Source organism: Calonectris borealis, chromosome 1 (genome assembly GCF_964195595.1).
Source record: "Calonectris borealis chromosome 1, bCalBor7.hap1.2, whole genome shotgun sequence".
Lineage (NCBI taxonomy): Eukaryota > Metazoa > Chordata > Aves > Procellariiformes > Procellariidae > Calonectris > Calonectris borealis.
Genome location: NC_134312.1, coordinates 47,138,726 through 47,154,827, shown reverse-complemented (window position 1 = coordinate 47,154,827; position 16,102 = coordinate 47,138,726). Strand labels below are relative to the sequence as shown.

Here is a 16,102-nt window from a genome sequence, read left to right as displayed (position 1 = left end):
CCTCCAGTGAAGTTCAACTAAGAACTTTTTAGATTTTTAAGAACATACAGAATCAGATCTCACAAGAGTGAAAAAGATCCCAACTCTTTCTCTGCTAAGTGTAACTTCAGTGCTATTGGACAAAATATGAATGTCTAATTACACAACTCACCGTGCATTAGATGTACATCTGATTGCCCATTACACAACATTACTCCTACTCCTGTTAATTCCACAAATACGACAATTCCTAAAAATATCTAAACCAATGCATATATTTGCTTTAGGATCTAACAAATTCTAGCTGTCTCCTACTACACAGTAAGAATAGTAATTTCTTCAACATGAAATACTTAAAGCATTAGTTAAATACTTCAGTTAAATACTTTAAATTAGTTAAAGTATTTAAGAAGGTAAATTTGGGACAAGATCATACCAATGTTCTACAAGACATACTATGATGAGAAGAAAAAAGAAGGAAAAAAAAAAAAATTAATTCCCACCTTTTTTTTCCCTTTGGTTTGTTTTAGTTTTGTTTGTTTGTTTGTTTATTTGAGGATTAAAATAGTGCAGAAAAACCCAGAATGTTTTATATACTGGGCAAAATAAACTTCTGTATGAAAAGTATATCCTGAGTATACTTGTTCATTCTCAAAAAACAGAAACAAAGAAAAACAAAACACCATAACAGTGAACAGAGTAGGATACTTGTGCATCCTCCTTTGACAGGTGCAGGGGCTGTTTCACCCTTCCAGTGGCTATGAATGTGGCAAGCAGAAATGGGAGGGGAGGTTGAAGGCAACTGAAAATTCAGGCAGGGTGTAACTGCGTGGTCACCAGGGATCATGTGTTACTTTTTTCACAGAAGCTGCTTTTGGGCAGCTTTTCCAAGCAGTGGTTACAAAATACAGTCTTGCCACTGTGGCCGTGCACACCATCTCCCAGCTGACACATTCCCTGGCAAACCACAACTATATTCTGATTTTGTAGGATTTTTAGGCTGCCCTCTGTGTATCAGTGGCTTTCCTTTTAGGCAGTCAGATTAGCCTAAGTTTCAAGAAACTACAAAGGAAGCTGTAGTGACATCTCAGAGAATTATGCAATGAAGTGGCTTGATAACTGTATTTAGGGTTCTCCCACAAAGGTGAAGCTCCAAAGCACAGACAATAAATATTAAGATGGGGCCTGAGTGCTAGGTGGCAGTCAGCTTGGTGGTTCCCTTACGTGAACAGGGATTTCAGGCAGCTCTGGAGAAAAAAAGAACTATTGAATAGGCTTGGGGTAGAGCTATCCTATCAATACACTGCAGGTTTCTCAGTGTCTCAGAAGGACTGCATTCTTGATACCAGAGACATGCTCCTGAAGACCGCTTATTCAAACTACAAAGGAAGCTGCTATAATGGAAAATATGCAGGACTGATTTACTTCTTTAATGGCAAAAAACACATGCAAGGAAAAAGAGAAGACAAAGTAAAAAATATGACAGTATTAAGACGCTTGATACCACAATATTTCCTTTTCAGTTAATGTAAATTGGTTGTTTGCCTTTCAGACCTTTTTTGGCACTATAGGTCAAGGGGTCTGGTCACACTAAGTCTTCTGGAACTGCTTCTTGCTTAAGACACAACCAAGGTTTTAAGCATAAATTGGCATCTAGACAAAACAAGAAATGGGATTATCCTTATGGAAGCACTAGTATCCATACTGCCTGGTTGCTTAGTATGTAATGAAATGTAGATGAATACAGCAGTCTTGCTACAGCAAAATTTTTATGGCTTCTAGCTTTGACCAGCATATTCCCTCATGTTCAATGGCTACCCACAGCTTTATTTTGATCTTAACAAGTGAAAGTAATTTATGCCCTATGTAAATTTTAGCATAGTCACAAAGGATGCACTGCTTTTGCAGTGGGAGAAAGGGATAAGAAGCCAGAAGAGGAAGGATGGGTCTTTCATAGCAATGTACAAATGTGCTAGAATAGTGGCCCTGATAGTACCTAAAGACCAAGATATTACTTTCACAAACAAATGCTAAGAGCAGAAAGCTACCTTTAGCTTTCTTACCAAAAAGATACCTCTCAACTTATGCTAGGATTTTCCATGGGCTTTGAGGAAAGATAAAAGCCTTAGAATCAGATTTTAATCTATTTGGAAATTCAGCTCAGGCATTTATTAATGACTGCTACAACTTCAGTCCTAACATCAATCCACCAAGAGTATCCATCACTGTCGTCTTGGTAAATTTAGACCAAACCCCGCAGTTTCACATGCAGTGTTTGGGGAGCAAAGAGAGAGGTCGGGAGGATCAAATCCCCACTGATACCACCTATGAAGTGTAAGGACCCATGCACAGGCTGACTGAACAGATATGGAAAAGGACAAGTTATTCATCCTTAGAGGCCTTTCAGTGGAGTTTAAATCAGCCAAAATGTTGCCAGTTAGAAAGTTTAAGGTGGCAGTGGAAGTTTGCTTACAGAGCTGACATATTTTGTATGTCAGAATTTCCTCCTGCAATTGCATCTGCAATGATTGTCAGCTTATTAAAAAAAAGCATTGTTTTGTCAGAATGAGACTGTAAAAATTATATGGAGAAGTTAGCAGAACAAACCTCTTGGAGGCAAAAGGGACAGTGGACAAACAAGCTAGTTCTAATTAGCAATGACAGTTTTCTCCTGGTCATTGCAGCTAAATCATAAATAATATTCCTCCCCTTTGTGTGCTAGTTTGTGTGTTAGTTAAAATTTTGCTTAATGTCTTGTTTTTCCCTTTGCAGCTCTACTGTGATTTTCATAATTCTGATACATGGAATATTCAAACAGTATACTCCAATTTTAACTGAGCTTTTGTTTGTAATAATGTGGTAAAATCTAATTTGTCTTCAGGGAAACTTCTATAAGCATCATTACTGATGTTCAACTACAGGTTACAAAAGTCCCTTACAAACACATGAAAGAGGTCATTGTTTACATATTCTCTCCTGCAATACCATTTATGAAACTCCTGTCTTTTTCACTGTATTATGCATACAGTATTTATAAAGTTCAAGTTCCACTAGCCAGACATCTGCATATCTGATGACTGAAAGCAAATTACTGCAGCCAAGGTGTCGTATTATTTTTTCATATGATTACTCACTACAAGACATCTAAAGATTATGTGACAGAAAGCATTTATTAGAATAGAGAAATTTAATTTTAAAATGTTTCAATCTTAAGTATGGCAAGAACAGTGACGATTCAGACAGAAACAGCACAGACAATTTAATTGGGCAGCAGTGGTGTATGAAACATGGATTAGGGAAGCCAGCAGTGATTACTTTTGGCAACTTACATACTTGAGGTCATACCTACAGGGGCTCATAACTTAGCAAGATGTGAAACAGACAGAAGTTTGCTCTATTGTTGGCCTGTTCTTTAGCAATGTCACATTAATTCAAAGTATTGCAGTATGTACACATAATAGCTATGCTGTTAAGGCTTACATACAAACAAGTTGTTTAGAGGTTTTTTTTTTTTATGAACTGCAGTTTTCAACGGTTTTCAAATCATCCATAAATTGTACTTCTAGTCAAAATAAAACATAGAGGGCTTCAACACACAAGAAATTCATTTTAAGACTAAATTTGATACAAGATGCTTCAACCATGTCAAAGTTAGCAATTTAAAAGATTGTGAATGAATTCTCAAAACCTTAAAGAATCCACAACCCTCCCTCTCCGCACCCCCGCCCAAACCATACATTCAGGAAAGAAGAGACATCATTTCTTCTTCCCACTGTTGTTCTTCTCAAACATCTGCAAGCTCTTTCAAACAAAACTCATAGAAAAATTCTCAATTGAAGGAACCTCAGAAGGTCTCTACTCCAACCTCCTGCTTCAAAGCTGGGTTAGATCTGAGATCAGACCAGAGATTTATCCAGTCAGGTCTTGAAAACCTCCAAGAATGGAGGCTGCACAACCTCTCTGGGGAACCTGTTGCAATTCATCACTGTCCTAACAGTGAAAAGGTTTTTCCTTATGTCCAGTTGTACTGGGTCTGGTTGCGATGGAATTAATTCTCATTATAGCTGCCCGTATGGTGCTGTGTTTTAGATTTGTGACTGAAACTGTATGGATAACACACTAACATTTTGCTAAACAGTGCTTGCACAGAGTCAAAGCCTTCTCTGTCCCACTCAGCAAGTAGGCTGGGAGTGGGCAGGAGGCTGGGAAGGGACACGTCCAAAACAGCTGACCTGAATTGACCAAAACTATATTCCACGCCATATAATATGCTCAGCAATAGAACTTGGGAGAAAGTCTTTTCAAGGTAGCCATTGCTCAGAGAATGGTTGGGCATTAGTCTGCTGGTGGGAGGTGGTGAGCAATTGCTTTGCATCACTTAGTTACTTTTTTTCCCTCCTTCTTTCTTCCCCTCTTTCCTTCACTTATTAAACTGTTTTTATCCCAATCCACGGATTTTTCTTGCTTCTGGTCTTCTGATTCTCCCTCCCATCCTGCTGGTGGGGGCAGTAGTGAGCAAGCAGCTGGTGGGTGCTTAGTTACTGGCTGGAATCAACCCACCACACCAGGCTGAACCTCTCGTTTCAGCTTAAGTCCTTGTTGCTCATCCTCCTGTCATGCTCCACTGCAAACAGCCTGGCTCTGTCTTCTTGAGCATGTGCTTGAACCCCCTGACCATCTTAGGGGCCATGCGCCAAACTTGTTCCAATTTATCAATGCCTTTTATATATCGGTGACCCAAAATACAGGGCACAGTATTCTAGATGTGAGCTAATAAGAGAGCTGAAGAGGGCTGAAGAGAGGGAAATAATAACTTCTCTCAATCTACTGGCTAACGTTCCTGTAGATAATAGCCCAGGATGTTCTTACCAGGGCACACTGCTGGCTTTCATTCAGTTTCTTATCTACCCAGATCCAAAGGTCCTTTTCAGCAGACTTTTCTCAGCCAGCCAGTCCCAGCTGTATTGTTGCAATGGGTCACTCCTTCCAAGGTTAAGAACTTTGCACTTGTGCTTGTTGAATTCACAAGGCTCCTGTTGGCCTGTCTTCCCAGCTTGCCTAGGTCCTTCTGAATGGTAGCCCTGCCCTCAGGCATGTAAACAGTTTCCCCCAAATTGCTGTCATCTGCAAGTATGATAAGTGTGCACTCTATCTCCTGCTCCAGGTCTTTGATAAAGATGTTAGAAGGACAAGTCAGCCTCCAGAAAGTAGCATGAGCCATTAATTATTAATAGTTAACGGATGGTCTGAGCCTGACTACCCAAAAAATTTCTTACCTGTCTAGCTGTTCATTCATGCAGACCATGAATAAACCATTACATTTTGTGAATATCATCCTTCCCTCCCATTTTTTACCATCTTGCAGAAATGTATGTGAAAGTTAGGTCCTTAGATTCTACTACAGCTCTCTCACAAGTCATATCCTAATTATAGATTGGCATTTTTTTCTGCAAAGGATATTGATCTCAGACATAAAAAAAATTTTCTCTACCATAAAGGAGGAAGAGTACTTTTTTTTGCCTCTCCTTTTTTCCTTTTGAGAAAAAGAAAGAACACTATTTCAAAATGGTAAATAGATTAGGAAGTATCAGCTTCCCACCCGCAAACCAGAAGCTAAAAATCACAGAAGTGGAGAAGACGTACCTTGAGGATTTAATGAAGAAACATATGAGCTCTAGGAGCCACCTAGACATTACATCTGTCATAGAAAACTACACTATATAATTTCTCCCAAACTACTTTCAATCTAATTCTTAATACAAACCTCTTTTCAAATAAATCTGTTTTGGGAGTTATGAAGATTTTATTGCAGCTTAGTAACAGCCAATAATACACCAATGTAATAACCTGTTAGGTAGTAACAGCACATCATGGATATATAGGCTTCCATGTAAATGCAAAACAGCTAGATCCTGAAAAAAAACGTGGGTACTTTTCCTGAACCAACGAGGTACACAAGGAGAAATTCAGACTAAAGCATTGTCAAATGTCACATGCTTCACCTGTTCTGGGATAATGTTCAGTACCTGGCAGGAAACTATCTTTCCAAACATCAGCAGACAAGTTGGATATTAAAAGGACTATACAGATATTGTGAACTTAGGAAATGAAAAGGAACTAAGAAAGAAGAAAACATGCAATATTACCAAGTGCGAAAACATGAGAAGTTTGAGCGATTTAGATATTGCAAAGCGATGAAAAGATAGCAAGTATAAATGATAAATTACCACTTGCAATGTCTAAGCTGAAGTCACTGGACAACTAACCATGGTAATAATGATAAATGTAGTAAGTATGACAAAATCAAAGACCTGTAAACAGAGCCATCTGATCCACCACTTTAAGAGAAAAGAGGTCAAATCTTTTTCAATCATTTAGAACGTGAATAATATAGACATGGAAAACAAATGCCGGAAAAAAAATAGAGCATATTGCACCAATAGCCAAACTAGGTTTGATTAAGCTAAAACTGGAAATCATGTTAATACGATTATACCACTTTCAGGATTTAAGCTATTATTCCTGCATACCACTGTACTATGTGTATGAATTCATTCAGCTACTACTAACTGAAGGTTTTGAACCACCTGTTTTCTCAAACTTAAACAAACAAAAGTCAAAGTCCACATATTTTAATATCTGTCTGAAATACTCTTTGCACTGAAGTCAATGATTCTAATCTCTTTCTTAACATAATACATTTCCAGGCAAAAAGCTAAGTAAAATTCATAAGACACCAAGAACTATGCTAACAATACATGAAAACATATTTCTGAACATAATTTATATTCACATAAATACATACCCCAGTTCAGCAGCCTTTTTTTTCAGTAGAACATTTTCTTCAATTTGAACTTCACAAAGTTCCAGAAAAGTTCTTGATTCCGATCCTTTGATTCTTTCAGTTGTGGTTAAAGTATGATAGTTTAAGATTTCACCATCAAGAAACTGTAAACTAGGAAGGATCTTACATAAGGAAGGCCTTAGAAAAGAAAAAGTCACTATTAATTTTACAAAAAAATCCTGATGCTAAAACTCCCATCTTATTGATACAATCATATAACAAGACAGAACATGATGATAGTTCTCTAAGTATTTGTATACATTTGTCCTTTCTTCATATGTTAATATATTAACTAAAACTTTATTCTTAATAAACCACAGAACTTAGCAAGATTTCTTAATACTTTGTTGGTATAAAGACCACTGCTGAAATACTGACCCCAGGGAGGTAAATGGCAACATTCTTGATTCACTAGAGCTAGCATTTTACATACTTAAACAAAAACAGGAAAATTTGACACTCTTGTGCATAGGCACCTGTAATGCATTTGATTTGTAGGCAACACAGCAAACTAAGTCATAGGATTAAGATACAGCACTGATTTTGTTGGCACATTGAAAGGTTTAGATTTAAAAACTGCACAGAATACTAAACATTGTTAGTCTTACTCCCTTTACCATGTAAAGCAATATGATATTCAGTATGACTGACAGGAAAAAAAATCCACTTTTGAAATACTGAATTTGGGTCAGTGAAAGGGATGACAGTAGAGATGACATTTCCTTGCTATGAAAAGGACAGCTGGGGCCACTGATGTAAGAAAAAATATGTATGAGAAACTTATCTACCGATTTTAAAAAAATAGTATCTTAAATGCTCTTTTAGGTTATTGTGAAATATAATCTAGTACTGCCACCTTGTTTCACATATTTCTTATACCAGACCAAATTTGTTGAAAGTTTCAAGACTACAAAATTATTTAAATCAATACATCAACACTCAATATTTTAATTCAGTTAGTTTTAACTAACACTTAAGAACTCTTGAAAGAACACTTATTATAGGCTGTAAGTCCCCTTACTATTAAAAAAGATAACACCATTTTCAAAATTTTAGAACTCCCTGACTATTCCCTGTGAAGGTAAAGGGCTATTACTCAGCTCAGACAATATACACTAAGAGAAAGTTTCTAGGACTGAGTTAGAATATTCCAAAATGTAGCTTAATAGAACAGAATATTAGTTTTTTGGAAATATAAAACTTTCCTTCTCTACTGCCCATTAATGTAAGAATAACACTGTCTGAAATATATTTGGAATACAACGATGGGTTTAGATAGACAGTCCCTGAACACATAGAGAGAAATTACCAAAGCTGATGTTGAATAATGATACATCAAAAAAGTGCCATATCAAAGTTGATTGATGCTGGAAGTATTGTGTCTTAGAGCTATGGGATCTCAACACTAGTTTTTCCAGCTGGGTTTCTCCTGGTGAAGGGCTGAGTCAATATTTCATTTAGTGAAAACTTCCTGGTGAATATTCTGTCACTTAAGAGGCTCTATTAATCATTACAGCATTGAAACACGTTCCCCTAGGAGTACTCAGACTGATCCCAGGGTTTAATTTTTAAAAAACAACTTCTTACTACTTCACTTTTGTTGGTGTTATCGCTGGCTGGACATGAAAGTACAAAACCGATTGGGAAATTTTACAACTAATTCCTTTGTTGGTATCAAGGGGTTATGTAAAGTTCACTGGAACATATTGCCTGAAGTTACGGTCAATGCTGTATTCAGCAAATCCATATTTTATAGTATCCCATACTTTAAATCCTTTAGACAAATGAATCTCTTGTCTAATCATAAAAGCTCTATTGGGTCAAGCAATCTAAAGTGTCAGTTCTTATAGTTAAATTGGAATTCAGAAAGCTTTTCCCCTCCAGGTTACAAGTGAAATAACAGTTAGTTCTGTAAAATAGTGGGAATTAAAACAATGCAAATGGGAATTTAAAATATTGTCAGTCACTGAATTTTACTCACAAAATTAGCTGCAGGAACCATGGGAGTGCAAATAAGTCTGTTCATTAAAAAACAAACCAACCAACCAAGAATGTATTTTACAGCTATCTTTTAAACTACTCAAACTTTTCCAACTAAAAGTTTCAAATAGTTTTTTTTCCACTGGAATACTAATCAGAAATTTGTACAAAAATCTTCTAATGGGAGATATACACGTAAGGGTGTTTGTTTTTTTTTTTTTTCTCTTAATACAACACATACTCCAAAACACACATGCCCCAAACCTTGCTGTTGTTATACTAGGCAATCTAATATAGCAATTTATCTAAACATATTCTTATAACATTGCAGTGTAAAGCCTCACCTTTAACTGACTTGAAATTATACAAGGAACAATTTTGGTCATTCTTCAAAATTGCTAAACTTAAAAAACCCCATATTTTTCTAATAAAAAATCTCAGTCACCTGTTTTAATTACATCCAAAATGAAAGTCCAACTGTTGTGTCTCATTTCATTTCCTCAGACATTTTATTATGTCAACACTTTCCTAGGTAAATAATTGATTTCCTTAGCTGAAAGAACTGGTAATGATTTAGATTCTTACTGATTAAACGCTTCTTTGTACATTTAATGGACTTATAGTAAGAGTTCACTAAGAGACACTCTACCATCTCAACACACGTATTCTGGAACATCACCTAAAAATCTAAAATTGCATTTCCAACTTGTCATTCTGCTCTTGAAGGCCTGTAGACTAGAAAGTATTAATTCTAAGGAAGATGAAAAAACACGTCACATTAAATTAACAGCACTACTGTACTTTTGCTGAGCAAATCTCTCAGACAGCTTTAATCTTGATGGCATTGGCCCACGTACGGGGTTTCAGACCACAGAACTCTCAAGAAACCAGGAGACTTCTACTAAAATACAAAAAAATATACAAAAAACCTATCCATGTACAATTTAATTCATATGGCTTACAAATACAATCCTATCACAACTACTCATTTCAGGGATTCTGGTGACTGCATCTCATTTCATATGCCAAGTTTCCCTTCTACCCTATCCGGTTTTTAAATATACACATATAATAGCCTCTAGGACCGGCCCTTCAATTTTTTTTCAGACTATTATTTCAGTATTATACATCACTGGAGGGCAAAGAAACAGCATTATTTTTACATCTGTGTCTCTTTCGTAATCATAAAAGCTGTTAATTTTTGGTGTAAAGATAAGGAATTCTCAGAACAAGAACAAAGTCTAAGCTTCAACTACTAAGGGCAAATCAACCATTCATTCCGACTTTTTCTTCTTCTAAATTTTTTTCCTTAAAAGATGCTATGCCAAGGATTCCTTCATACATTTATTATAGATACCACTTTTTCTCTAGCTATGTGCAGTGTGAACCTGTCACAGCAGCAAGACTGTTAACCAGTGAATGGATGAAGTGATGGAAGAAAGAGAAAAAAAAAAAAAAAAGACAGCAAAGCAGAAAGAGAAACACTCTATGTGATAGACAGAAACTGATTGTTCTGAGACAGGAAAGTAAGCAGTGTAAGTACATTAATAATCAGAGAAAAAATATAAAGGTTTTAAACAGTGCAGATGAAAGAGAAGCAAAAAAAGGTTGAGTGGATGGTCATGTCTTTGTGCAAAAGTTTTAATGAAATGTGAAGTAGGGTAATAAAGGTCAGACAAAACCTTAGTCAGAAAGTTAAAGTTACCAAAGGTGGTAAACTTGTCAGTAAAGAGGAACAACCAGAATTCATGCTGAAAAAAAAGATATTGTGATCAATGGACAAAGAAGCAGTTACAAATAAACAGCACAAAGAAGGCCTATATCATCTTTATAATTTCTGCGTTTGCCTAAAGATATTGTCATAAAGAAAAATACTCATTTAGGATAACAGTTAAACAGCATAGAGAGACAACTGTCAAGTTTTAGCACAAACTGCTTCTTATTAAGGTTCCAAGTGCTAGGTCAAACATCAAGATTTTTGTTTAAACAAAACTACAAACTGGAATTCTTAGTAAATAAACATCACAGAATTGAATTTTATTTGTTATTTTCACATAATTCTCTTCCAATTTGTGGTACTGTTCATACTTACCTCATTTCTACTATTTAACTAATGTACGTACACCAAGTTTTTGGCTGATTTTGATTGATAGGCAAAATGTATATACACCTAGTTTTTGGCTGATTTTGATTTCTTGATTTAGCAAATTAATTTATTTTCTTACCTCCAATTCCTTTCTTGGAGAAGAGGATTTCCACTGAGTGACAACTCCCTTAGTTTATGACAGCCACTTAACCATGTAATGACACCTTTAAGGTCTGTATTGTAGTGAGACAGAAAATTAAATATAAATTTGAATGGAGAACCATATTATTTCTCATAAAATCTTACATGAAAGTAAAATGTACCAAAATCACGAAGAACTACAAGCAATTCTGCTACCTATACAGTATAGTTAATAACTATAACATCCATGTTTGGAAAATATTTGTATGTTTTTTGTATAAATATCTCTTATAAATAAATGGGAACAATCAAATTCAAGTAAGTTTATAATTTAATTAAGAAGTTCTTGTTTGGATGTTTTATGTTTTTTATAAAACTTACCTGACAAGCAGTTATTTTTGATATCCAGCTTTTCCAAAGATATAAATGAATTTAAAGGCACAAGCTCCATTAACCTAAGAACAAAACAGAAAAGCTTCTTTTTTCCAATTAAATAAAACAGCAGTTCATAAACAGAAAGGCACCAGAACCTTTTATAGTTATGACAATTTACTTATTTACATAAGAAAATACTTATTTAGCTATCCAAGGTGCTAGAACTAATTACTGAAATTTTAACTTGAAAGCATTTCTTAGTTTTCTTAGTAGCTCGGTTTTTAATATTTACTCATTAATGTTTTGTTTTATCTGGCAAATATTTCATTCTGTTTCTTGCATTTAGTGCTGAGGATCTGAAATCTTGTAAAATTTACACAACTCAATTGGCTTTTCTTTAGGCACCATAACTAGAATGAAACTAAGAGAACGCCCTGATTCTGGAGAAGACATAAAATCTGCTTTTCCTCTTTCCTCTTCCTTCATTTCTCATTGCTCAAACTTCTTTCTCTTCTCCACTCAGCATATTACTTCCTAGATCCTAAAACTAACATAATTGTCACAGTTGTATTTCTTAACAGGTCAAGGCTGCACTGTCCTGTAATATGTTTTTAGTGCTTCCTCTGTCTTACTACTTCTGTAAGACAGTGTCAAATAGGTGCCTATTATACAGTTACGGAATTGCTCCTCTTGCATATCAGAGCTTTTCTTGTGCAATAAAGCAGCAAAGCAGTAGTAAAGCCATGACAAAATTCTTATTTGTAGTATTGAAGAGTAAATGTAAGACAACTGAGCTGACATTCATCTGTACAAAGGATTTTGGACTGTAAGATGTGTATTATCACTACTCTTAAAACATTAGTGTTCAGTGTTATTCAAGTTTCTTTACTTACAAACTTGCATTGGTGCAACTAAGAATGAATGTAGAATGGTTCAGTCAGTTGCCAGGCTATTTCCAAATATTACCTTTCAGATTAAAAAGTTTATTTTGTTTTATGTTAAATATGAAAGAGGGAGGAAAAATTAAGATGCAAAAAAACCCAGTCTTCAACGAAAACCAGAATGTTTATGTATAAGCACATACTAAATCAACTATATCTTTTTAAAAAAACCACACGTTTAGGTAACTTGTTTCATCCCTGTAAGGACAAGGCCTAAGCATAATGAGAGAACAGTACACCAATGGCAATGTGTGTGGTCACTTTGTGACTGCTAATTTTCACGGAAGGCAGTATTTTCTGAGGGTTATAGTGCTTTTGAAAGCTATAAATCAGAATTCTTATGGTCAGAAAGATGACCATGCAAAAAAACAAAAGCCACTCACTCCACAAACTTACAGCTGGTCAGAGCCAAAAATGCTTATTCGTTGCTGAAATGTGTGACTATGTTGTGTTTCCAGCATAGGCATTACAAATGAAAGACAGAGCTGGATTTAACTCTGGTACACAAATTCTGGACAAAATGTTGGTTATAAATTCTTTAATCTTATTGAAAATTTGACCATATGCAAAACAGAAAAAAAAAAATCATTTCCATGTTCAGTTGACAAGTATTTCTATATGACAACATTTTAATAGTAAATTCAGAGTAACAGACATAAAGCCAACAAAGTATGTGTCACTATACTCCCATTTCTTTCTTAAATCATATTGTAAAGTTATCCTGGTTCTAGTCCTATTTAGTTCTTTTATCTCCCTGCCAGTTTTTCATGGAATCAAATAAATATGAAGAAGTATTAACTCTAAAAAGCATTAAGCCTTATATGTAGATCTGTGCATAGTACTACAAATATCAGCATTTTAGGTTCTCATGACCTGTCAATAGTACATAAATATATTTAATATTTGTAACAAATATCATCATAGGTATTAGTGGCTAACAGTATAGCTGCAAAGACTGAAAATCCATGATTCAGTTTATAGACTTACATATTCAGAAATATCCCAGAAAATAAATATCATACTTTGAGCAAGGGACAAAAGATAATGCAGTATTTTTTTTTTTATAGTGAGTTCCCTGGATCTTTATCAGTATGTGCTGTGGTGAATTAGAAATTGTCTACGGGGCTATCCTTGCCTGCCATTGGCATTATGAGAGTTAAAATGTTTCCCCGTCATTCTATAGCTTTCCCTTTACTGACATTCTTTGTTAACTCTTTTCCTAAGAAAATTCAAACCAGAAAGACAAAGGACATTACCGAAAACTTAATACTACTTGACCTTGTCACATTAGCCCTGGGCATAAGAGAGATATAAATTACAAAGAAGACACAAAAGTAAAAGATATTCACAAAAAAGCAAGCTATAGCTTCCTCTTTCTGCTCCCATTTAAGGCTGTAGCAGGACAGGACTCAGATAGCCAGAGAAACTCTATGTCAGAAAACAACATTTAAGAGACTAGAATAGTTGCAAGTATGCATCAGAGAAAATAAAGATCACTTTTCTGAATACGAATAGCAGTTACTGCTCAGGATGGTCCAAATCCTGCTGCATCTCTTTTTCCCCAGAAAAATTATCATTGATGTTAACAAGAGGTTAGCAGGAAGGAGGGCAAAATAATTAAAAATAAATTTATATTAATCTAGACCTTTAAGTAAAGCCCGTATTTCTTTTTCATTCTTTAAAAGTAAAAATATTTTCGTTTGCGATATTCACCATATTTATAAGTAGTAATCAAATATAATGTAGGAAATCTGTCAGTTAGCCACTTGTTTCTTGAATACTTTAGTAGGCAGTACTTCAACTGTAGTGCCCATGGTGCCACATATTTAGAGATAAACTTATCACCAGCAAAGAATTACTGAAAGTGATCAAAAAAAACTAGACTGGTAAGGGATGGGGAAAACCACTATACATAAGTATAGCTTTTTCACAACTGACTTATTTCAACATTGAATGACATTTAGATTTATTATGACAACCCTGGAAAAGTGGTCAAATTCGCAAAACACGATGGCTTGCAATGACAGGTATATCTGAGAAATTAGGTTAAAAACATAGATACCATATATATTCAAGTAGGGAGAACAATACATACTATGAAAAAATTGTTTATTTTTAGCATTTCTATTATAAGCCTTTTAGGAATAGTATGCATTTAGTTGCAAAAACATGGGAGCAACATGTTCACAAAGAATTTGATTCTGGCCAAACCAGTTTCCAAAAAAAAAAAAAAGGAATTTTTGCAGATGACTATTTTTTTAAATATTAAATTTTTATCTATTACACTTAGGTTATCTTAATGAAAAACAAGAGATAGCAAAAACAGAACTTTGCCATATTAATGCCATATTAAAACAGAAATTTTAAGAGGGATAGATTTGTCTATTTTGAAGTTGAAAAAAAACCCCAAAACAAAAGTAATGGCTACCTGAACAGCAGATTGATGTATTGTCTCACTGTAAAACTTTTAAATGAAAAAGACATTAACAAGTAAACTACATAATTAAGTGGGATTACACGTAAATATAAATACCACATGAATTCTTAACACATATTAAATATGTATTAATTTTAGTCCCAGAGGCAAGGTTTTTCTCTCCTACACCTAAATCTTTATCCACAACAGAAGAAAAAAGAAAATGTGCCTTTTTTAAACTAACTTAACAGTTGTGTTCTCCAGCTGCTATAAAATACGAGCACAGATCTTCACAGTCCCAATTCTGCAGTAACCAGGTCAAGGGGATGTTCATCATTGGCTTTGGTCAATTGCACATTCACCAAGTATATGCTTTGTTCGTGAAAGCCACAATAAAACACTTAATAAAAGCAGTAGTGGTGAAATAGCTGCCATTTTTATATTTGAAGGAATTAATCACTACCTGTTATATTATAATACCTTGTTGCTAGATTGTAGGTTTAAAACAATTCTTGGAGTTTTACCTTTGGCAGTTTCTGGTTTATGATACAGACAAAGCATCTCAGGAATAAAAAAATCCTGTAAATTACTGTAAGAATTTTCTTTTCACAATACTGCACTTTTAGAAAGAATACAGATTCACAGCATTACCATTATATGGGCTTCCTGCAATCAGTAAAAAGGAAATGGCACTCAGTGCACACTTGAAAAAAATTCACAAAATTGCACTAGCTGTAGGATAAAAGTAAAGAAACAGCTTTTCTTTCAACAGCTTACTCCATTACATTCACTGTTTCTATAGAACATCGAGTTACTCATGCTATAGCGCACACATATGGAGCTGCTTATAAGTGTACATAAAGTGAGTGTAACAGAGCAGGCTACTGAAATGCCAGGAATTTTGAGGCTTTTAATATGCATTTAAGGCTATCTTGTCCTGTTTGTCACAGAGATTTGAGATAAGCTATAGATACATCAAGTAAAGAAAGGGAATTGTTTGGGGAGGAGGTGTGTGTTTATTTTCAGCACATCGTTTGCTAATGCTAGTGCTTTCTCACAGTCCAGCAGAAGAAACTCAGTGGACCAAACACTGCATCCAGGCTTGGTCATTGGAAAACCAGAATAAGCACTACAGCGGACATTAAAAACTGTAAGCTCATGGGATAGGCGAGTGACATAGGGTACATCCACATGGCCAGTTCAGCGCAACCTAGATCCAGAGGCTGCATTCAAGCTATGCCTGAGACCAGGCTCCTACATTTTGTTCTCTCCCTAGCAGGCATGTGAGGTCTTCAAGCAGTTTTTCATACTTTTTATTACACACAACATAGCTACACCTT

At 35.2% G+C, this 16,102-nt stretch overlaps 1 protein-coding gene across 1 annotated transcript in view; it reads right to left on the bottom strand.

Moving 5' to 3' along the window:
* Positions 1-16,102, bottom strand: part of LRRIQ1 (leucine rich repeats and IQ motif containing 1) — a 115,680-nt gene that overhangs the window by 79,041 nt on the left and 20,537 nt on the right. The window contains exons 13-15 of the mRNA XM_075150621.1: positions 11,412-11,485; positions 11,029-11,122; positions 6,785-6,961 (exon numbers count right to left, since the gene is read on the bottom strand). Coding sequence (XP_075006722.1) covers positions 6,785-6,961; positions 11,029-11,122; positions 11,412-11,485 — 345 coding nt within the window. The remainder of the gene's footprint in view (positions 1-6,784; positions 6,962-11,028; positions 11,123-11,411; positions 11,486-16,102) is intronic.